Source organism: Medicago sativa, chromosome 2, assembly GCF_051527215.1.
Source record: "Medicago sativa cultivar Bolivia chromosome 2, Bolivia_mono, whole genome shotgun sequence".
In the NCBI taxonomy this organism is placed as follows: Eukaryota; Viridiplantae; Streptophyta; class Magnoliopsida; order Fabales; family Fabaceae; genus Medicago; species Medicago sativa.
In genome coordinates this window covers 21,736,062-21,760,200 of record NC_140750.1, presented here as the reverse complement: position 1 = coordinate 21,760,200, position 24,139 = coordinate 21,736,062, and the positions used below count along the sequence as shown (strand labels likewise).

At 30.5% G+C, this 24,139-nt stretch overlaps 1 protein-coding gene across 1 annotated transcript; it reads left to right on the top strand.

The window, feature by feature from the left end:
* Positions 1–12,597: 12,597 nt before the first annotated feature.
* Positions 12,598–16,300, top strand: LOC146945491 (galactan beta-1,4-galactosyltransferase GALS3-like). Its single transcript, XM_085743820.1, has 2 exons — positions 12,598–13,929; positions 15,666–16,300. Exons 1-2 carry the CDS (start codon positions 12,692–12,694, stop codon positions 16,009–16,011), a joined length of 1,584 nt encoding a protein of 527 aa, XP_085599946.1. The 5' UTR covers positions 12,598–12,691; the 3' UTR covers positions 16,012–16,300.
* The last annotated feature ends 7,839 nt before the right edge of the window (positions 16,301–24,139 follow it).

The following is a 24,139-nucleotide window of genomic DNA, read 5'->3' as shown; positions in this document are numbered from 1 at the left end:
ATTTACATTTAGGAGATTGATATTAGAGAGATATTTTAATTTTTAAGTCCATTGCTATAGAGAATCAATATGATTGTTATATTTTATTATGACCTAAGCCTCTTTTGTAAGCTTTGAGTTAAATATATAGTAAAAAAGCAGTGTCGCAAGTGTAGATAATAATAGTATAGTATTATATTATGAATTTATGTGTGTATCACCGATATCTCATAGAGGAGGCATTTTTATCGCGGGCTCCCTTTTAGATGTGGATTTTGGTGAGCTTAACATGCTTAAGAATGGCGCCCAACAAAACTTGAAAAAGAAGGAAGATAAAACTTGATGAATAGGAAGAGAATGACTTGAATAGTAAGGAAGTTAAAACTTGACGAACGGAGTATAATTCTTATGCAAGGATATTTTGTTTAAAAAATTATATGTCTTCTTTCGGTTCTGGATTCAACATTCTCTTAATCATATCATGAAATCAAGTTTTTTTTTGTGACGATCGTTCTCTAAAAACTTATCATTCATCTTCTCTCTAGAATCTTAATGTTCCGCCATCACCCTCCATTTCTATCTTTTCCATATTTTCATTTTCACCTTGTTTTTAATATATCTTTTCTTGTCCGATCCTTATAAATCCTGTCTATTGTTAAATTAATTCTTTGTCTATTTATAGTTTTGGTCACATTCTTCAATAATTCGAATCTTAAGCGTGAATTGTCAATTATATGCACATATAATTACAAGCCAATCAATTGGGTACTCATCATAGAATCATACATGAACCTCTCATATTATTTACCCACCAGTAGTGTATTGGACAAGAAATCATATACTACACATTAACTGAAAGCGTGGCAGTAGATGTGTACGTGATAGTCGGTTTATGAGAAAACGTAATCTAACAAAATGTATTGAAGTTCAATGTCTCTCGACTTAGGATCAAAGGGACTTTTTTCAATAAAGAAAAGGTCACAAAATGTAAGATTCATTTGAAATGATTTCTACTTATCTTCTTGTTTACTCCAACTGCATCTGAATAAAGTATAACAGGCATGGTTAAATTATAGCAAAGCCAAAACAGAACAAAATGTGCAGAAAATGGAAGAAAGTAGCAGTACACCATCCACTTTAAAATGTCTTTTCAACAAAGAAAAAATTATTTCAAAGTAAGTATTGCTTTTATTTTTTAGTAGTTTAATGACTAAAGTTCACATGTGAATAAATGCGATGTTCAAAGTTCGAACACTAACTTCTACATATATTATGCAATGTTTTACTGACTGAACAAAACTACAAGGACTATTAGTACTATAATTTTTTTTCCAGTAATATTATTGACATCATTTTTAACAATAACTAATACACCCTCCGGTCACAAATATAAGCAAAAATCCATGTTTTAGATTCATTTAATAAATGATGTATGTAGACTTTATTGTAGACAACATACATCATTTATTGAATGTATCTAAAACATGCACTTTTGCTTATATTTGTGACCGGAGGATATACTCAATAGTGTACTCCCTCAAATTATATTTATAAAAAAAAGTTTTATCAACAACAATTAATATATCTTATCTAAATTTTAAATTAGATAAGTCAATTTTTGTTAATGCAACTATCCTTTGTAGGAATGAGGAATAGAATAATAGTTTTTCTAAAATCCTATAGCATAAATTTATTTATCACCAAGAAGAAAGATAAAGGTAAGAAATCATAGCAGGGTCCCACTAATAATGCAGATTTGCTATGAGTAACATGTGTATGAAGCAATCAGTGCCTACGTAGCAAAAGGATGATACGTGGCACCATAGGAAGCGGGACTTGCCCATCGTTAATAATATTAATAAGGGTCTTGTTCACAAGTGCTCTTAGGGCATTGTTTGAGAAATCCATAGAAAGAAATTATACCTTGAAAATATAAGTCAAACACTTGTTGAAGTTATAACTGTAAAATTTCCACTGCAAAAGTTACTACTTTTAGATGTTTAAACAATATCTTTAGGACATTTGTTAACATTTTCCTATTAAAAATGACTGTAATAAAAGAAAACGGCTTAAATATGGTTTTGGTCCCTGCAAAATAGGTCAGTTTTAGTTTTAGTCCCTGCAAATTTTTTTTATAGCTTTTGGTCCCTGCAAAAATATGTCAGTTTTGGTTTTAGTCCCTGCAAATTTTTTTTATAGCTTTTGGTCCCTGCAAATTTTTTTTTTATAGTTTTTGGTCCTTACAAAACTATGTCAGTTTTGCTTTTAGTCTCTGCAAATCTTTTATAATTTTTTTATAGTATTAAAAAATTCTCGAAAATTGAAAAATTAATAAAAAAATTAAAAAAATTCTGGAAAAATTAAAAATTATTAAAAAATTGAAAAAAATATTAAAAAATTCTGGAAAATCGAAAAATTAATAAAAAAATTGTAAAAAAAATTAAAAAATTCTGGAAAAATGAAAAATCAATAAAAAAATATTAAAAAATTCTGGAAAATTGAAAAATTAATAAAAATGAAAAAAATTGAAAAAAACGAAAAAAATTAAAAAAATCTGGAAAAATTAATAAAAATAAAAAATGATTAAAAAAATAAAATAATCTAATAAAATGAAAAATAATGAAAAAATTCTGGAAAATAAAAAATATTCTGATTAGTATATATGTCGAAATTTCGAAATTCTGGAAAAAATGTATTTTTCGAAATTTTGAAATTTTGATTAGTATATATGTCGAGCTTAGGTTTTTTCAGTGTATTTTTTCCCTTATTCTCGGTTTATAAATACACAAAAGTTCCCGCTTTATAAATACACAAAAATTCCCAGAAAAAATACTAATGAAAATTTCGAAATTTCGAAAAATACATAAAAAACCTAAGCTCGGTTTATAAATACACATATTTTTTCCCTTATTCTCGGTTTATAAATACACAAATATTCCCGGAAATTTTTTGAGAAATACTAATGAAAATTTCAAAAACTTCGAAAATTTTTCATTAAAATTTCATTTTTCCAGAATTTCATTTTTATTTTCGAAAATTTAAAATTTCGAAAATTTCATTTTCCAGAATTTTAATTTTTTTAGAAAATTTTCGAAATTTTATTTTTTTCAGAATTTTTTAATCTTTTTTATTTTTTCCCTTTTTTTCAATTTTTTTCATTTTTCAATTTTCCAGAATTTTTTAATATTTTTTCCAATTTTTTATTGTTTTTTCAGATTTTTTTTATTGATTTTTCATTTTTCCAGAATTTTTTAATATTTTTTTCAATTTTTTTATTAATTTTAAATTTTTCCAGAATTTTTTAATTTTTTATTAATTTTTAATTTTTCCAGAATTTTTTAAATTTTTTTATTAATTTTTCAATTTTCCAGAATTTTTACTATAAAAAAATTATAAAAGATTTGCAGGGACTAAAACCAAAACTGGCCTATTTTTGCAGGGACCAAAAGCTATAAAAAAAAAAATTCAGGGACTAAAACCAAAACTGACCTATTTTTGCAGGGACCAAAAGCTATAAAAAAAATTTGCAGGGACTAAAACCAAAACTGACCTATTTTGCAAGGACCAAAACCATATTTAAGCCAAAGAAAAATTGTCCCCAAAGCCATGTACTCACTTTTTTGTAGGAAATATATTAGCTAAAAATTCATCATTTTCTTTTTAAATAAGTAAAAATAAAATATATTTATCAAAACAATTAAGTCTTTTCGGCATAAGGAGTTTCAAAAAGGAACTTAATGAGAAATTACAAAGTAGCTTACAATAACAAAACAAACGGGGTTATGTTAGTCACTTATTGGATTCCAAGATTGGTTTGTTGACCGTGCTAGATCATTATGTTCAGTCACTTATTGTATTGTCTGATAGGCTCGGAATGGCACGGTGTTTAACGATGGTAAATGGATCATATGACAATGGGACCGTTTGTTTCAGATTTTTTCCAAAAAAAATCTATTTTTTCCCTTAAAAAATCACTTTTTTTATTTTTAAGTGTTTGTTTAGGATTTTTAAAAAAATCATTTTATCAAAAAAATCTATTTTGACCCTAAAATGAAAAGCTATTAGGATTAGCTTTTCTCAAAATCTATTTTTTTCAACAAGGAGATAACACATGTGCATGTTAGAACTCATTTTTTTTAAAAAATGGATTTTTATGGATAGTAGGCAAACACAAATAACTTCAGATTTTTTTTAAAATCTCTAAAAGAAAATCTCTAGATTCTTTTGACACAAAATCTATTTTTTTTAAAACTGAAACAAACGCACCCAATATTTTACCAAATTCATTCTTTTTAAAGAAGACCAAATTCATTCTTATATAGCCCTTTCAGGTCCTAGGTACTTCTACCATGCATAAATCGGTGTGTGTGAGTAGAGGTGTTCAAATCCAAACCGATCCAAAATAAAACCGCAAACCGATCCAAAAAAACCGAAAACCGCAAAAAACCGAATATATTTGGATGCGTTTGGATGTTGTTTTGTAAAAACCGCTAAGATCGGATCGGATTTTGGATCACTTTTTCAAAACCGAACCAAACCAAACTGAACCGCAAAAATAAATATTAATACTTATTTATTCTTTTATTAGTATTATATATTACATTATTATAATCATTGTTAAATTGTAATCTTATATATTCCACTAATTTAATCTATATTATTATTACTTCATATGTTTCAAAAATAATTGATAATTTTCATACTCTAATTTTAATTTTTTAATTTATTTTGCATCAAACCTATTATTTTTACCATGTTTGTGTAATATTAATATTAATAAAAAAATAATATATTTAAAAAAAGAGTAAATAAAAAAATATATTTTGCATTTTGGATATCCAAAAACCGATCCAAATTAAACCGCATATCGGTTCGGATTTTTTTAGAAAACTCATCCAAACCGAACCGAACCGCATGTGATTTTTATTTTGGATCGGTTGACATTTTGTCTCAAAACCGATCCAAACCGCACCGCAAACACCCCTATGTGTGAGTGTGAGGTCATTTGAATTTCCCCTCCCGAAGACACTATAAAAGTTAACGTGGATGAAAACTGTTTTAACAATCCTGAAAGATCGGGATTTGACGACATCTTATGTAACAATGGTGATTAGTTACTTGGGTTCTCTTGCATTATTGGAATCTCTATTTTTAATGTGCAAACTCCATGCAGTATTAAATGGTCTCAAGCATGGTTGTCAAACTCGAGAGTAGACTCGCACGAGTTTACGAGTCAGGAGGCAAAAATAAATGAAATCGCGTTTTTATAGTAGACACGTACAAACTCATATAGACTTGCGAGTCTATGACAAGTTTACGAGTCCATAAGTTTTTTTTTTTTTGAAAAAACCCAAAAAAGCACAAAAACGGCAAAAGCTACACAAAAATTGAAAGAAAAAAAAAACCTAGAATCCTCATTCTCTTGTGTTCCCACTCTCGATTTAGAAACCTCACTCATACCCATCAAGATGAGAAAACCCAGTAGGGGCGGAGCCAGCTTGTATCCAGGGGATGCAGCTGAACCCCCTCAACCCATTAATTTACTCCTATTATTTTGGGTTTCTTCCATCTTGAACCCCCTTAAATACAAGGCTTGCACCAACTCTCTCTCATTTTTAACCGTAAAGTTGCACACATTGGAGCATACAGTCAAATAATGTGGTGTAGTGTACGTATCTATTGACTCTTTCAATTTATTTAAGGCTGACATTAAACATTTTCTATTGAGTTCAAAGCTTTTTCTTGCACCTATCTTGCTTTTTGCTTGCTTAATTAACTTGAGTTGTTAGTACTACTTTTGCACCTAAAATTTAGCCCTTCATCCATCATAAATTACATAAATCATATTGACAATTATACACAAATTTAAAAGATAATTAATTTTATGTGAAAATAGGAATAGTAAAATTTTATACTTCATTAGTATTATAAAAAAAATTATATTCATAGTCAAATGGGGATGAATAGATAAATGATTGTATCATTACTTATATTGACAAAGACGTGTTTGGTAACATTGATAAAAAAAATTGATTATTCAACACATTCATAATATAAAATTGCTTAGATAACAATTGTAGAGTAACTTCGCAAATTTTTTAGTACAACTTAAATTTATTACAATGTAATTTTTCAAATATATTATTTTTGTATATATTATTATAATTATTAATTACATTACAAAGGTTTGAACCCCCTGACCCAGGGTCCTGGCAACGCCACTGCCAGTACCACCTTCCTCTTTAGTGAAGAATTCATGCTCACCTTCATCGGCAATGTTTTCTATTGACGACATTCTCTTGCTGTGACTCACGTTCGTCTCTCTTTCTTCATTAGGTTTGTGTTTCGTTATCTATTCTTTCCTTCCACTATTTGGCGTTCCTCATGATTGTTTTGTTTATTAAGCATGTTCATATGTAGGGGTGGAAATAGGCTAGGCCGAGCCGGGCTTTGTAAGGCCTAAGCCTGGCCTACTTCAAAAATTATAGGCCTGAGCCTGGCCTATTACCCGTCATAGGCTCATTTTCGAGGCCTGGCCTGGCCTATTTAAAGGCCCGATGAAGCCTGAAAGCCTATTTAAAAGCCTATTTTACAGTAAAGCCTAGCAACACATGTAAGCCTACTACTAAATAGGCCAAAATTTACGAAGGCCTAAAGCACATGAATATATCTGCAATTAAATAATGAAATCTTATGAAGGTCTAATCACAACAATATATGTGCTACTAAATAACTAATTATATGAAGGCTTGAGTTTATGAGAAAAAAACTTCAACGATATCAATAATGGAAGATATATTATACATAAAAAGCTTAATAGGCCGGCCCGACGGCCTTAATAGGCTTTTTTGTAAGCCTTAGCCTGACCTATTTAATTAAATAGGCTTTATAGAAAGCTTGAGTCTGACCTTGTTAATAAACGAGCTGGGCCGAGATAGGCTTTAAATAGGCTAGGCCATAGGCCCCTGTCGGGCGGCCTGGCCTGTTCCCACCCTTATTCATATGATTGTTGATTAAAGGTTGTTCAAGATTCTAAATAAACCTTCGCAATCAAAAAAAGAATGATGATCAATCCATGAATGTAGTATGTGTCATCTATTTACGATTGAAATTATCTTTTCTCTAATTATGTGTGTTTATGTCAACATTATATGCGTTTTAGTGTTTGACTTATTTATTTGGTAGGGAGAGATTTTCTACGTGAACTTAAGGTTGAGTTAAAACTATTCATGTGTAATTTTGACGACAAACAAGATTTGATAGGAGTTTTTGATGGTGTATGTTTTATAATTTTATTTTGGATCATGTTAACTTGTACCCTTAAGGAAGACACAAGTTAAGGAGCTTACCGTCAAGAAAAAAAAGTTAAGGAGCTTACAATGGAACTTTTAAGACACTAAATACACAATTTTCAATAAAAACCTTCCACATTTAGTTTATTAACTTATGCCCCAAGGCACAAGTTAGCATTTTCCTTTTATTTTTTGTCATACATAGTTGTTGATTAGGAAAAAACTGTGTGTTTGGTTCAGCTTTGAATATAATTGATTCTGACAGAATTGATTCTGATAGAATTGATTCTGACATAATTGATTCTGAGAGAATTGATTTATGTTTGGATACAATTATGTAGAATTGATTAAACAAACTGATTTATGTTTGGATACAATTATGTAGAGCTGCTTTTGAATGTATAATTACTAAAATAGATATAGCTAAAGGAGAATTGATAAAGAAGGAGAATTGATAAAGAAGGAGAATTGATAAAGGGCAATAAAGGAAAATAATAGGTTGTAATAATAAAATATAATATTTACTGTTTATAATTGATTCTAGAAAAGCTAGAAGCTAGGATTTGTAGCTTCATAGAGAATTGCTTTTGGAGGATAAAAGCAATTATGAAAAGCCAAACCAAACACGTTGTTTTTGGCTAGAATTGCTTTTGGCACTGTGGAGAATTGCTTTTGGCTGGGCAGAAGCTGAACCAAACAGGCCGACATCATCTTTTCTCAACTCCATCGTTATGCTCCCCTCATCCCAAACATTCATCATTTTTCACGGAAATTATAACATCTCTTTTCAACATAACCCCTCCTAGAGAGAGCAATCAACATGTCAATTAGTTTATGAAGACCAAAGCTTCCTCCGACTATACCTTAAAAAATTTAAACAGTCTTGTTAACAAGTGTCTTTAGATACTTGTTAAAGAACTTTACATTAGAAATTACAATTTTTTAACTTTTAAAAAGTTAAATTCACCATTTTTCATCACATCTCAGCATGGTAGTATTTCTATTTTTGTACCCTTAACCCATGCTCTAATGACATATTTTAGCATTTCTCAAATTTAAAATAGATATCCCTTAAAATTCAGTCTCATGTTGATGACTAATTTGTTATAGACGCTGGTCATCCGCGTGCTTAGTTTCCTTTTTACATGTTTCTTTCCTTTTCCATTTCATCAAAAATATTTATCCTACAGCTTGAACTCGTCTCTTGTTCTCTTTTGTTTTTTTTACCAAAAATGAAAGCCATGTTAATTCAACATCGGTTAAAGGGTTGAAACAATATGAACGTAGGACCACACTTGACGCCAAAACGGTGGACACCGTCAATCCGCTTCTCATTCCTATCATCATCTTCACCTTCTTATAGTTCTAACCTCAAATTCCAACGGTAACAAGTCCAATAGATACCGATTGCATCTCTCTATCTATATCTTATTTTTTCTTTTCTTTCATAGTCTACAAAAATAGCCTAGGACCTACCTTGTCCTATTCATCTTTTTGTGGTTTTTTTGGTTCTAATTACAATAACTTTTTCATAACATAATTAAATCACTTTCCTTTTTCTCTTCCCAATGATAATAAATTCTGTTTTACCCTTTTTTTTCTATAGTTTTTCCTTTTTCTTTAGTAAAATCCTTTTCCCCATACTAGTTGCTCTTTAATCCTATTTTATCTGGGCCCAAAGATTTGTTTACTTAAACTTGATTAAAGGGAAAGCGAGATAACTACTCATTGGTTGCACCAAAAAACGAACCACTCATTGGTATTACCGCAAACTGAAACACAAATTAGTGTGTGTTTGGTTCAGCTTTGAATATAATTGATTCTGAGAGAATTGATTCTGATAGAATTGATTCTGACAGAATTGATTCTGACAGAATTGATTTATGTTTGGATACAATTATGTAGAATTGATTAAACAAACTGAATGTTGTTTGGATGATTTTGATCAAAATTGCTTTTGAATGTATAATTACTAAAATAGACATAGCTAAAGGAGAATTGATAAAGAAGAAGAATTGATAAAGGGCAATAAAGGAAAATAATAGGTTGTAATAATAAAATATACAATTTACTGTGTATAATTGATTCTAGAAAAGCTAGAAGCTAGGATTTGTAGCTTCCTGGAGAATTGCTTATAATTGCTTTTTGGCTAGAATTGCTTCTGAAAAGCAATTCTGAAAAGCCAAACCAAACATGTTATTTTTTGGCTAGAACTGCTTATAATTGCTTTTTGGCTAGAATTGCTTCTGAAAAGCCAAACCAAACAGGCCCTAAGACAATAAATACCGGATCAGACGGTGATAAACAGACAACACTAAATTAACGGTAGCTGTATTTCTTTAAGAGTTTTTCTTTGCACATTTTTTTTGGTCTTGTTAACCGGTGCCCCGGCCACTGGTTAAGGAATCCAAAAAAGAAAAATTTGAATTAAAAGTAACACTATTTTGACTTTTGAAAAATTGATTACACAATTTCCAATACAAAAACTACTATATTTGCTTCCTTAACCATTGCCCCGGACATTGGTTAACATTTTCCTTTTTTCAAGTAGTCTAATGGCTAGAGAAATTCACCTTAAAGATGAATAAGTGGGGTGTCCGGAGTTCGAACCCCAGCCCCTGCACATATTGTGCATTATCCCTTACCAAATGAGTTATGCTCATGAGGACTTTTCTTTGCACATTTTAATAAATCTTTTTTTTAGTGACATTTTCATAAATCTAAAATAGCAACTTTGTGTTAGAAGTTGCACATTTTGTATTAAATATATAACTTTTTGATAAATAATTCTTGTTTTTCAATAAAAATTGTTTACATTTAATTGTTTTAACACGTGCAATACTGTAAATTTTAGACAAATTATTTCTTTAATAAAAAAATGGCAGTTTTTTAGAATAAAAAAAATATTTTTAGTAGTACTACAAATAAAAACATTCACATTACAAACATTTATTTTTTGGTATTTAAATAGATCTCACATATAAAAAGTACTTTATAAATCACATCTTTTCCCCGACAGACACTTCTCCGCAATGAAAATAGTGTCTATTAAGTACTAGTATCGTAACTCTTACGAAGAAAGTTCTTTAATTATGAAGGATTTAAAGACACATTTTAACATTTCTTATTGAAAAATGTTAACTTGTGCCCTTAAAGTACATGTTAAAAATTCCACTAATAAAAATTATGTATTGAAAATTGTGTTAATTTATTGTTCAAAATATTGAATATTAATTTCTTGCCATAATTTTTTACCAAAAGTTAGCATGACCGTTTCTCATTTTGGGTTCTGCTAAAAATAGTAACATAACAACCCTTACTTAACTAGTTAATACCATTTTTTTTACATCAATGATAGATTTATAGATTTGAGTTATAAGTTGTTAGTCTGCTCGCAGAAACAACTCAATATTGGAGATAGTCTGGACTCTGGGTCTATGGGTCAAACATCCTAATCTCAACGATAACATGTAGCGTTGGTGTATCTTTTTGTAATAACAAAGTGGTCAAACTCTTTGGTTGAGTTCATTAAAATACAAACCAACGTACTTCCTCCGATCACTTTTTAGATTCATTCAATAAATGATATATTTGATCAATAATATAGATTAAATACATCATTTAATGAATAAACTTAAAAAGTTGATTTTTCCTTATGGAAAATGCTACTTCTCAAGAAAAATAGCTTCAAGAATTTTTCAAGAAATAGTTGGCAAATTTTAATTGGATGATTTATTTGTCAACTTTCTATTTTTCAGCCACACCTCCTTGAATTGTGGCAAATAGTGCATTGTGATTGGCTATTCTTTATTCTTGAAGAATTCTTGATGTTATTTTTTTAGAGATATAGCATTGCTCTTTCCTTATAATAGTGACCGGAGAGAATAATTGTTAACAAACTAGTATTACACTAATGATATAGAAAAAGAATATGAAATAGATTTGTTTCCTTAAAGAAAATGATGACTAATTATCAACGTTTAAATGTAGAAAAAGAACCTATCAAAACAAAAAAAATGTAGAAAAAGAAGTTGAGGAAGAGTCATTCATTCTAGATTGCACAAATTTATCAAGTAAATCCACACAATTGTAATAAAATTCCATATCAAAATTCTACATCTCTGATTTACTCATACCGTGTGATTGACCCATACAAATAATACTAACATACTCCTATGTTTTTTACTTTGACTGAAATATTAACATATGCTTTTTATTTGACTCAAAAATATTAATATATGTTGAGCCAGGTTGTATCGTAAATTTTTCATACCAATAATAACATGAGATAGTCGGCACAATCTCATAATCTCAAAGTTAATACACAACCTTCAATCATAAATCCATCACATATCACAATATTCCCCTTCTAATTGTATAAGACTATGTGCAATGGGAGTGTTTAACCTGACAGTCAACAAGGAAAACCAGTGCAATGGCATGTTGAACCTCTGTTGAATGAACTGCTGGATGAGAGAGAGGATTAACGGATTCAACACCAATTAATCTGCCACAGAATGCCACGTGGCGGCGTGCAATTGGACCGCACAGGATTGCCACAGAATGCTCGCCATTTCACATGGCATGCAAAAAAAAAATTAAAAAAAAACCAAATAGTGCTCGCCATTTCACATGGCATGCAAAAAAAAATTTAAAAAAAAACCAAATAGTGCTCGCCATTTCACATGGCATGCAAAAAAAAAATCTAAAAAAAAAAACCAAATAGTATGTGTTACCCACTTTTGCAAATCATGTGCGTGCTAGATCCGAGTTGCGTGATCCAAATGTTCATCACGAATTGCAAGCAGATCTAGTGAAGCACATATGGACAAAGTTTGGAATGTTTCGTGATTGAAGATGATTTGTATCGTACTAAATAAATTGCTTGTGTGTTGTGTGCTTTTTTTTTTCTTGCATTTTAAGTTATTTGTGTGTTGCGTGCTTAGTTTGTTGTATTGCATTTTAAGTTAAGAAAATAAAAATAAATTATTTAAATAAATTTTGTTTTTACAAAATTTTTTTTTAAGTGTTTCTTTATTTTAATTTAATTATAATCGATAATTGTAATTTTATGTAATTATAAAAACAAAAATATAAAATTAAATAAGAATAAGAAATAAAAGGTGGTGGGGTAGAGTGTTGAATGAAAAAAAACCATTGGAGAGGTTAAAGTTGAATGAGTGTTGAATTAAGAGAGAGAAGATGATGTGGAGTGTTGGGAATTGAAAAAGTGGGTGTTGAAGGGTGTTTAATGTTGATGACCATTGTAAATGGTCTAATAACTACACTTCATATATAAACCACATCACCACAACACACACATCCCAAAACCACAGAGCACAAAAAAATAAGTGCTACTGCTTCCCTCTTCTTCTCTTCTCCAAAGAAGCAGAAGAAGAAACAAAAAACAAAACCACACAATGGCAAAAGAAAGAGAAAAAAAGCTCTTCACAGCCTTGTTTGGAAGCTACGCAGCTGAACTTAAACTTCTAATCACAACCCTTCTACTTCTTTGCACCGTTGCAACTTTTCTTCAATTTATTCCTTCTCGTTTCACTATTTCAGCTTCTGATCTTCGCTTTTGCATCTCTAGAGTCTCCACAAGCCAAACACTCCTTAACACCACCACCACCAACACAAACACAAACACACACACAGACACCAAAAACTTAACAGTAACGGAGAAACTTAACACCGTTACTTCCACACCTCCTCCAAATCTTCCTCCACCGCCACCACCGTTAGTTCAAACTGAATATGTAACAGAAAACGGTATTATCAAACGCGCTTTTAACCCTTACGGTTCAGCAGCTTATAACTTCATAACCATGGGTGCTTATCGTGGTGGTTTAAACACTTTTGCTATTATTGGCATAGCTTCTAAACCACTTCATCTTTATAGTAAACCGACTTACGAGTGTGAATGGATCTCTGATACCGACGCTGACACCAACGTCGGTGTCAGAGACCCAGTCACAACAGTCGGTTACAAGATCCTCCCTGACTGGGGCTACGGCCGTGTTTACACGGTCGTAATCGTTAACTGTACTTTCCCAAAACCCTTAAACACCGATAACTCCGGTGGGAAGTTGATTCTCAACGCCGCCACTTCAGGTGGCGGCGACACCAGCTTAAACATAACTGATAGAATCCAAGCTCTCACAGAACCAAAAAACAGCGTAGATTTCAACATTTTCACTTCAAAACCAAAGTATGATTATTTCTACTGCGGTTCATCATTATATGGAAACTTGAATCCACAGCGTGTTCGTGAATGGATCGCGTACCATGTGAAATTCTTTGGACCAAGATCACATTTTGTGATACATGATGCTGGTGGTGTTCATGAAGAGGTTTATCAAGTTTTGAAACCATGGATTGAACTTGGGTATGTTACATTGCAAGATATAAGGGATCAAGAAAGGTTTGATGGGTATTATCATAATCAGTTTATGGTTGTGAATGATTGTTTGCATAGGTATAAGTTTATGGCTAAGTGGATGTTCTTTTTTGATGTGGATGAGTATATCTATGTTCCTCCTAGAAGTACTATCAAATCTGTGCTTGATTCTTTATCCGAGTACAATCAGTTTACCATTGAACAGATGCCTATGAATGCTAAGCTTTGTCACTCTGCTGATTATGGAAAAACTTATAGGTACATTGTTCTTATTCTTCAACTTTTCATTTTCTATATTATGGTTGTTTTGTTTTTGTTATTATGATTGGTTATGTGCTGTTGAAATTGATGAAGATTATGAAGTGAATTTTTGTGTCGGTTTTGGAATTGATTGGTTAAGATTTTTGTTAGATTTTGAGTGGATCTGATTCACCCGATGTTTGGTATCAGAGTGAGTATGTCAGAATCATACGACTTATCTACTGTAATTTTTCATAAGCTACACATTGTAACTTCTGTAAAATCACAATGGTTCGCCGTGATTCTTTAGTATTAACTATGATACCAAACATATAGTGTGTGTTAGAGTAAAGTGGTTTAAGGTGAATTGAATCTTTCTAACGGCTATGTGAGGTGGAGTGTGTATTTACTATGGTAGTTCAATTGAAGGAAGAAAATTGATGTAATTGGTTTTTATTATTACTTATTTTGCTTTGTTACTCAAATAATGTTGTAGACCTTGAGTAGTTGAATATTGTTATTTTTCCTAGAGTGGGGGGTGGGGTGATTGATTGAATGGTGTGGTGTGGTATATATAATTGCATACTACCTGTTTTGATCTTGGAATTTGCCATGCCTTAGGACAGGTCTTATGTGGTGGGGTCTCTTTTGAATTTGGTTGTAGGATGATTAATTTCTTTACTAATTTAATTTATTAGCTGGACCATTTTGTTAACCGTTTAAAAGAAGAAATCGGTCTTGTTTTGAGAAAGGTTCTTAATGTGTTACCAAAAGTTTAGAACTAGTCTTCAATTAATTCACAAATGTCTTCATGTTGAATTAGTTAAAGGCTCTATTACTAGTAGCATTTGTCTATATGATCTTAATTGTGGTAATTGAAAAAAAGCATAGAGGATGGTAAAAAGTGATATGAAAATCTTTATGATCATTTATTTTGATTGATGTCGGTCTCATATTATGAACCGTTGCTTGCATGGACCCCAAGTGAAAAATCATATAGGCGTGTGGTATGGAGATGATGGTTTCCCTGAACTTTCATGCATATATATACACATTGAATTTGATCTTAGATTAGGACCTTTATTTCTTTGTCTACAAGTGAGACTTGATCATGACTGATTTGTTTGTTGTGCACTCAACCAACCCTTTTAATTAATACTATTTCATAATTACTGTTTACAATGTTCACAGTCCCACTCCCACAACAATGTTAGATCCAGCTGTTATTTGGATCCAGCTTCCTCGTGGTCAGAGATTCTCCGCATTCACGTAGTTGAGACTTCAATAACCGTTCAATCACGGTCGGACAATATCGATTCAAACTTGATTTTGACTTATAAAAATTTATACTTTCTTGAATTGTCCGATCTTGGTTGAAGGATCATTGATGTCTAGACTATATGAATGCGGAATTCTCTAGCTGCATTTGGGAATCCGAATTCCTATAATCTAACCCAATTTTGTTGCTCAACTTACGGTTAGATTTTAGTAATGATGAATAAAATAATTTTATTTTACGTAGAGGTCTAGGTACATAGGGAGGGAGATATGAAAAGTATACATTAAAAAATTATGTAGTCTGAATTAATAAAATTATTTTGTCATCATACCAAATAGGAAAAGCTTGTATTGAGGTGTGAAATGGAATGTCTTGTTGCTTTACAGTTGGTTTGAAAACAACAATTGCTATAGTATTATTTGTGGCCATGTTATGTGTAATTTTTCTCACATGGGTTGGGTATATGAATTTTCAGGAAATGGGGAATTGAGAAGTTGGTGTACAAAGATGTAAAGAAAGGGATTAGAAGAGACAGAAAATATGCAGTGCAACCACGTAGCTTATTTGCTACTGGTGTTCACATGTCACAAAATTTAGATGGAAAAACAACTCACAAAACTGAAGGAAGGATAAAATATTTTCACTATCATGGAACCATAGCTCAAAGAAGAGAATCATGTAAAATGTTTCTAAATTCAACATCAACCACATATGACAAAACACCTTATGAGTTGGATACAACTTTGAGAGACCTTGCTGGTGTGATCAAGAAATTTGAGCAAAAGATGATTGGAAACAAAGTACAGAAGACACGGCTATGACAGCTTCAAATATTTTATTCTTTTTTCATAAACCATATAGATATTATAATGTCTTAACTTTTGTGGTAGCATAGAAATTTATTGAGCGGTTCTTATTTTATTTTTTATTTCGTATATTTACAGATGGGTATATGTCTATATGATCTTGTTTGTTTTTTTAATGTTTCTTTTGCGTTTTATATTTTTTTTAATTCTACTTTATTTGTTTGTAAAAAGATAATGAATAAAGATGAATGGTCCCAATAATGTTGTCGGTGTGGGGCATTTGAGAAGGGTATCCCCACCTATATACAGTGATGCCTTATGGAGGAGGGTGTCTTTTGTTTTTCTGTTGCTTTGCGGGCTTGCCTGCATTATTGTTAAAAAATTAGATAAAAGATAAGTATAACCGTATAAGAGATTTTTTATTTATGATGGAAAAAACTAAAATGTAATGATTTTATATTTGGAAGAGTATTTGTAAACTTTTGTTTTTAAGTTAATTGAATTCCACTTCTGCAAATAGAAAACTCAATTGCACTTGTTCTGAACCAGCCAAGATTCGTACAAGTCCCCTTGTCCAGTGAAAAATGCTACTATAGTCTTGATGCAAATGGACTCCATCCATTCATTCAGCATGCCTTTCTGTAAAAAAGGAAAATTCTGTACTCTTTGTTTGGAACAGGTCATTAATGAAAGGGATTATTAGCTTTTGGACAAGTCAAAAAGGACATGTGGGTGACAATGAGTGCTTTCTGTTGTTTATATTCTGGTAGAACATGGTTGAATCATTGGTCGATACTAATAACTAATTTTTCTTTTCTTTTACAAGAAAATTAATAAAAGATTATTTGATGCTTTATATTGTTTTTTTAAAATCTGAATGAAAAATGAAAAATAGAATTAACAAATTCATTAATTTTGAAAGATGCTACTTTTTGATAAAGAAATTAAACGAATCTAAAAATTATATAATATGTTTTGTTTTTAATTGGAGTATATTTTTTTATGAGATTGGTCGGAGTATACTATTAAGATATAAAAGTATACATATTTAAAGATAGATTTTCTAGGGGAAATTTATCTTTGGCTTCTGGTGGAAATTTCTTATCTTAGTCTCTTTGTTTGATCAACAAGAAAGAAAAGACAAGAGCAAAAAGACACGGGTCTCAAAGAAACGCCCTCTTAACTTATTTTTTTTACTTATATGAGCAATTTTACATACAATTAAAATCTATTTTTACATACAATTAAAACAATTTTAATCCACACTATTTAAACAATTCGAATTTATAAAAGTCAATTTTATGCCAATGTATCAAAATATTAATTAATTTACATTCAAATACCTTTTAAACAAATTTAATTTTACCAAGCATCAGTTATATCAAGATAAATTCCTGCCTGTGCATAACAAGCACTGAAGCACATATGCGCATGTTTTTTTTTTTTTTTGACTGATAAGTCTTATTCTTAAAAAAAGAAGGATAAAAGATGTAGGTAATTAAGTATAAAAAACCAGGTGCGGAGCTAGACATTAAACTAAGGGGAACAAATTGAAAGTAAAATTTATCAAAGAAAAAAGGGAAATTAGTCACTTTAGTCCCTGAATGGAAAAAGAGTAGTCACTTTAGTCCTTGAATGTAGAGAAATTGCAAAATAGTCCCTGAATGTAGACTCTGTTGGTCAATTTCAGGGACTAAAGTGACTAACGAAGTCTACATTCAGGGACTAAATTGACTAACTGATTCTGCATTCAAGGACTAAATTGACCAACTGAGTCTACATTCGGGGACTATTTTGCAATTTATCTGCATTCAGGGACTAAAGTGACGATTCCTTCCTTATTCAGGGACTAAAGTGACTAATCTCCCAAGAAAAAATAAAGGGCAATAGTCATGTTGATCCCTAAATGTGTAAAAAGTAAGCAAAATAGTTTCTCAATGTATCAAAATTTCAAATAGTCATTGATTGTACATTATGTTAGTCAAAATAATATCTTATGTTAAAATATCTCGATAATGTTGTCATATTAGTCTCTCAATATACTCATTGTCATATCAATCAATAATATTTACTTACTGTCATATCAGTCCATTTATGAAAAGAGTTTATGTTAACATTGAGAGACTATTTTAAGGTCAGAGACTACGTACTATTTTGGAATCTCAGTGTATTGATGAACTATTGTGACTACCCGTTACACATTCTGAGACTAAAATGACTATTACCCAAAAATAATTTTTCAAATACACAACATATACAAGAAATTAAAAAATATATTCAAAGTTAAAATTCATCCAAAATCATAAGAAATCTCAAAAATATAAGAAAGATGACGATTTTGAGGTTTGCTATAACATAGAAAGAAAATATGAAACAAAGAAAATGTCAGCGTAAAATGGTGAATTCACTATAAAACCGTGAGCATAAAATCACATCAATAAATCATTAATAGTGGTCGAGAATGCGGAAACAAAATAAATTGTAGACAAAACATTGAGCTAAGAAAAAACTATTATACAACATCATATAAGGTTCCTTCAACAAAAAAAATCATATAAGGTTTTCCTGTAACCAAAAAATAAAATAAAGTTTTCTAAAAAAAAATGATATAAAGTTTTTTTTTTTATATAAAAAAACATCATATAAATTTCACAAAAAATAAATATAAAAACCTAAAAATGTAACATGTACTACTGTAATTTTATTTCATAAAAAGTTTAGGGAGACCATGACCTCTATGAGTCTCCTTCGTCCCTGTCCACAACAAATATAACTTGATTTTGTATCTCTGTTTTCTCCGAGTAAATGCAATATATGGCCTTAATGCTTAAATTATACTCATTCCGGTCCTTTTTATAAGAGAAATTTGGGTCAATAGAAGTTGATGTATTTGGTTAAAAAATTGGATTACATACATTTACTTTTGTTGACCCAATTATCTTTTATAAATAAGACTGGAGAAAGTATATGCTTAATTAATTATGATAAATTTTTCTGTTGAAACTATGTATCTTAACTTCCTTCACATTCCACTACATTTTTCATATGATTAGGCAGGAGCTGATCAAGTTAAATAGTAGAGTCCAAAATTTCAACTCATGACGTCCAAATCAACAGGTTAAAAACGGGTTTACCTCATAGGCTCAACCGTTTTACCATCCCAAATTTTCACTTCCTTTCCCATTAAATACGTGGCTCGAACTGAATCCAGAATCTATAATCGGTACCCGTACCTTGTTGAGTTGTTGTCTTGTCGGTTGGAGAGTAGGACCAAGAACTTTCTATACGCTAATTTTAGTGGAGTGGCGTCAAAGAGAGTCAGGGACATCAGTATGAGTAAAAAAATTGTATACTGGTGGTTCTTTTTTCCCTCATCAACTATGGAGCTCGGATACGAATATGGATGTCGGACACGATATAAAAATTGACATATTAACACTGTTAATAATTTAAAAAATTACATAATTCAGTATAATTATAAGTGGCACTATTATCTCAGTGTCGGATACGTCACATGTTTGCCACTGAAACACGTCTAATCTAAAGTGTGTCCATCAATCGTATAAAAGGCATTGTATATATGCATATTAATTGAAAATGTAAATAAGAAAACATAGTTGGTAAATGATAAGTGGTCCATGACTTTTTTTGTTTAGACCAAAAAGACATGGTCCTACAAGGCTAATGTGGCGTGATTTACTTTCATGAATGAGAGGTATTGGTGTGACTGTTTTGAAGGGCAAGCTTGGAGGTATCTAATATTGTAGCCAGTCGACACATGCACATAATCAATAATCGATGTGTTACATTGAAATTTGGGTTAATTATGTTTTTGGTCCTACAAAATTGCGACCTTGTAAGTTTAGTCTTTACTTAATTTTAATAGTATTTTTAATCCCTACAAAAAAATTTCTGTACTCAATATTAGTCCTTACTCAATCCAAATTTGTTTAATTTATGCTTAAACTCGTAAGTTTTTCAACAATTTTTTACAGGCGTGTTAAGAACGTTATTAAAAGGTCTTCCGAAAAAAATCTCGCAAAAATTTGATTTCTACGTCCATATTTTTGTTACTTATATCTTAAACTTTTGTCGTTTTAAAAAATTCATATTTAATTTATTTCATGTTAAAAAATTATAGATTTTAGTAAATGAACCTTTCATAGTGTTCTAAACTTGTATAAAAAGAATCGTTAAAAAATTTAAGAGTTTAAGGATAATTAAACAAAATTTATTTTAGCAGGGACTAAAATTATAAGTAAATTTTTTTTGTAGGGATTAAAAAAACTATTAAAATTAAGTAAGGACTAAACTTAGAAGGTCGCCATTTTATAGGGACCAAAAACATATTTAACCCTTGAAATTTTGTATACAAAGCTATATTCAAGAATGTACTATATCCTTCACATTAGGTTTTTCATGTTAGAAGGCTTAAAGTACACTCTTTCTATTTTTAGATTCCTTTCATCTCTTCATTTCATTATTGAATAGGAAAACATAACTCGACGATTCAATGAGGTAATAGTATCAACCTTATGTCATTATGGTTGAATATAACTTCCAATGCATAACTAACCCTTGATAATTTTGAAAATAGAGTAACCTTTTAATTTGAATCGTTGATCTACGGTAGTTGTATACAATACATCTACGACATAGCATATTCTTTCAATTATTTGTTTTGGTGAGGTAGCATTTGTGAGTGAAAGAGTCCTAGAATATTCTAATGGATGACTTTTAACTGCCTTAGCTATAGGCTAATTATTTTGAATGAATCTCATATTTTACAAACTTTATAGTGATTTGCTTTAAGTCGAGTCTTCGGGTTGATGAGAAATGCTTTTAAAAAATTTCCAAAAAAAAAATTATATGATTAAATTACATTATGAAAATGTTAATTATTATACTAAATTTTACAATTTAAATTTTCAACTTGAATTAAATTTATACACTTTTAAATCAAAATATAAGAGTCTTAAGCTATATTAACAAAAATGAAAAAAAAAATCATTGTATTTTAAACACGTTGGATCACTGAATTTGAAATCATAAATCTGTTACCGATTCAAACCATTTCAAATTTGAATTGGTTGATTTGGATTAGACCCTAACTTAAACGGGGTTTGGGTGAAGTACATGTTAGTTTGGATCAACAAGTCGAACGGGTCACCCAAACCCACACTTCTAACTACTTATCTATTCTTCCACACATAATCTCATTCAATCATTGAGTTTTTTGTATTTGAGTAAATTTCTCAATTAATCCTAGTAAGTACATTTTCTCCATCTCGATTGGTGTATCTAAAACAATAGTACAATCTTTAGCTAGGTATAAAGATATCGAGAAATTCGAATCAGTTTTCAAGATTTCAAGAAATACATTCAACTTTTTAACAAGTTCCTTTCACAAGAGGTTATCGTTTTGAGGTGTGTCAAAGACTAAATGTGGTACCTTTTCCAACTAAAATTCGAATCCTGATTCATCATGTTTTGGAAGTTTAATCTCTCCGCCCGACTCAACCATAATTGGTACGATGTTATTTATTTACGTTGTACCTAACTTTTCTTTTTGATGACCCTAATTTTTTGTTTTTTTTTTTGTTTTGTTTTACAGTTTTATAAAATAAGGTGAAATATGCATCTCATTTTCAAGCTTTTCAATATGAGATTTGTTTTTTTTGTCAAAAACAAAAAAGAGATTTGTTTTTCGCAATACATGGCTGTTGCACAGTGGCGGAGCTAGAAAATATTCTGGGGGTGGGCCAAATTATTTTTTATCCATTCAAGTGACCAATTATTTCATGTGTAAATTTACCGCGTAAAGGAGTTTTATTTTTGGATCAACCAAAACCTAAAATCGACATAAAATTATATAAAATCTCACAAAATAAACCTATAATTGAGTTATTTAAATTTTTTGGGTGAGCCACTACACAACTTTACGGGTATTTGGATCAACCGAAACCTAAAACCGACACAAAATTGTATAAAATCTCGCAAAGTAGACCTATAATCGTTGATTTTTTAATTTTTGGGGGTGGGCCGTGGCCCACCTCAGCCCATGAAGGGCTCCGCCACTGCGTGTTGCATCTTTTCACAAGTGAATCCATGTCCGAAATAATTAAATTTAGCTTCCTGAAATCAGCCCATGAAGGACTCCGCCACTGCGTGTGCATCTTTTCACGAGTGAATCCACGTCCGAAATAATTAAATTTAGCTTCCTGAAATTTTCTACATGTATACATAAAGCATATGCGTAATGCTAAAGCTTATAATAAGAATTTTAATCTGTAACAGACTTCGCAATGAATTGGTATACTTCCCAAATCAATTAGTTAGTACTCCCTCCGTTTCAAAATGAGTGTCGCTTTAGCTAATTGCACACATATTAAGGAATGGAATAAAATAGTCAAATGTCATAGCAATTTTACTAAAATAACCTTACTTTATAAGAAAAAGACAAACTTAAAGTTGCATTGAAAATTGTGTGAGAGAAAAGTTTGAGAGGGTAAAGTTGGAAGAAAAAAATTAAAGTTGTATTGGAAATGTAAAGCGACATTCATTTTGAAACAAATTTTTTTGGCTAAAGTGACACTCATTTTGAAACGGATGGAGTAATAATTAAAGTAAAAATTACCAATATTAGTAAGATTGCGACTTGTTATTACCAATGAAAAATGAGAAGGAATAAAAAAAACCACAAAAGGACGAAGATATGTCACGTTCAGAAGGGGACAAGTTAAGGAATGGACCCCGACTTGCAATGTTACGTATATCATGTCATGAATACAGAGCTGGCAAAGTTGAAATGGAAAACACATATACTCCATCCGTCCCGGAATAACTGACCTATTTTCTAAAAAAAAGTGTCCCAAAATAACTGACTCATTTCAATTTTCAATACAACTTTCATCATTCCCAATACAATATAACACTAAATAATACTACTTTTATCATTCCCAATACAATATATTCCACTTTCCCCTTTATTTATACACTTTTCTTAATCTGTGTGAAAAACCAAAGTAGGTCAATTAAACCGGGACGGAGGGAGTAACAAATCATGTAGAATGCATCCAATATTTCTGTTGGTGTTGTCGTGTTTTGGATTTATATTTCTAATAGGTTTTTCTTCTTCCTTACTCTCTTCTTCTTAGGGGCATCAAAAAGCATTTAAAGGTAACAAATTAGTACGTTGTAGTCCATATATCCAAAGAAAAGGACATGGAGAATCGATCAATGAATGATCGACATGAAAAAGTTCCATTATTAAATGGTCATTTATAGCGATCATCTGTTCATTATTGCTAAATAACAAGATTAACTAGCTCAACAACCATATATGTTCATTACTGTATGATACATGTACAATTTGACATTTTTTTTTGTTGAAGAAATGACAATCTATGTTTTAATAATTTACATATATTTTAATAATTTACATCTAGCTGCAATGACAATCTATGTTTTAACAAGGAGCAGATTGCGAGTTTGACCCATAACAATGATATTTTTGTATTTTTTTTTTTAGATTTAACTTTTTTATTTTTTTTTGAAGGAAGATTTATCTTTTTTATATTTGTTGTGGATCAAACTAGCAAATAATACCATGGTGGCCGGAAAAAATTCATGGTCTTTAATTATTGGAGAATATATATATATTTTTTAAAATAAATTGTATGCAAAAAAGTTTAATCAATCAAGTCTCATATTTAATAAATAGACATGAGATTAATCCATTAATTAACTGTTCATCCATCCAATCACCAATCCATCAACCCTACAAAAATTTATCAAATAGACAAAATTCAATACTATCTATTTTGTATAATCGGACTGAATTAGGTTGTTGACCCCGGTCTCCTTGAACTTTTTTTTTTGTTTGATATATAATTTTTCTTTGCTCAAAAAATAGATAAGTACATCCATTTATTTAATTTGGATTGATTTATATCCATCACAGAATTTTCAAAATTCAATGGATCATCATATTAAATAATATCATGATCCATTATATTTTATCAAATAAATAATAAATAATAGTATTAACAACACACTATTTAGTACACATTTTCAATACACTTACTTTTATTACTTAGTTTATATGAAACTCACTTCACATCAATTTTAACTAATAAAAACA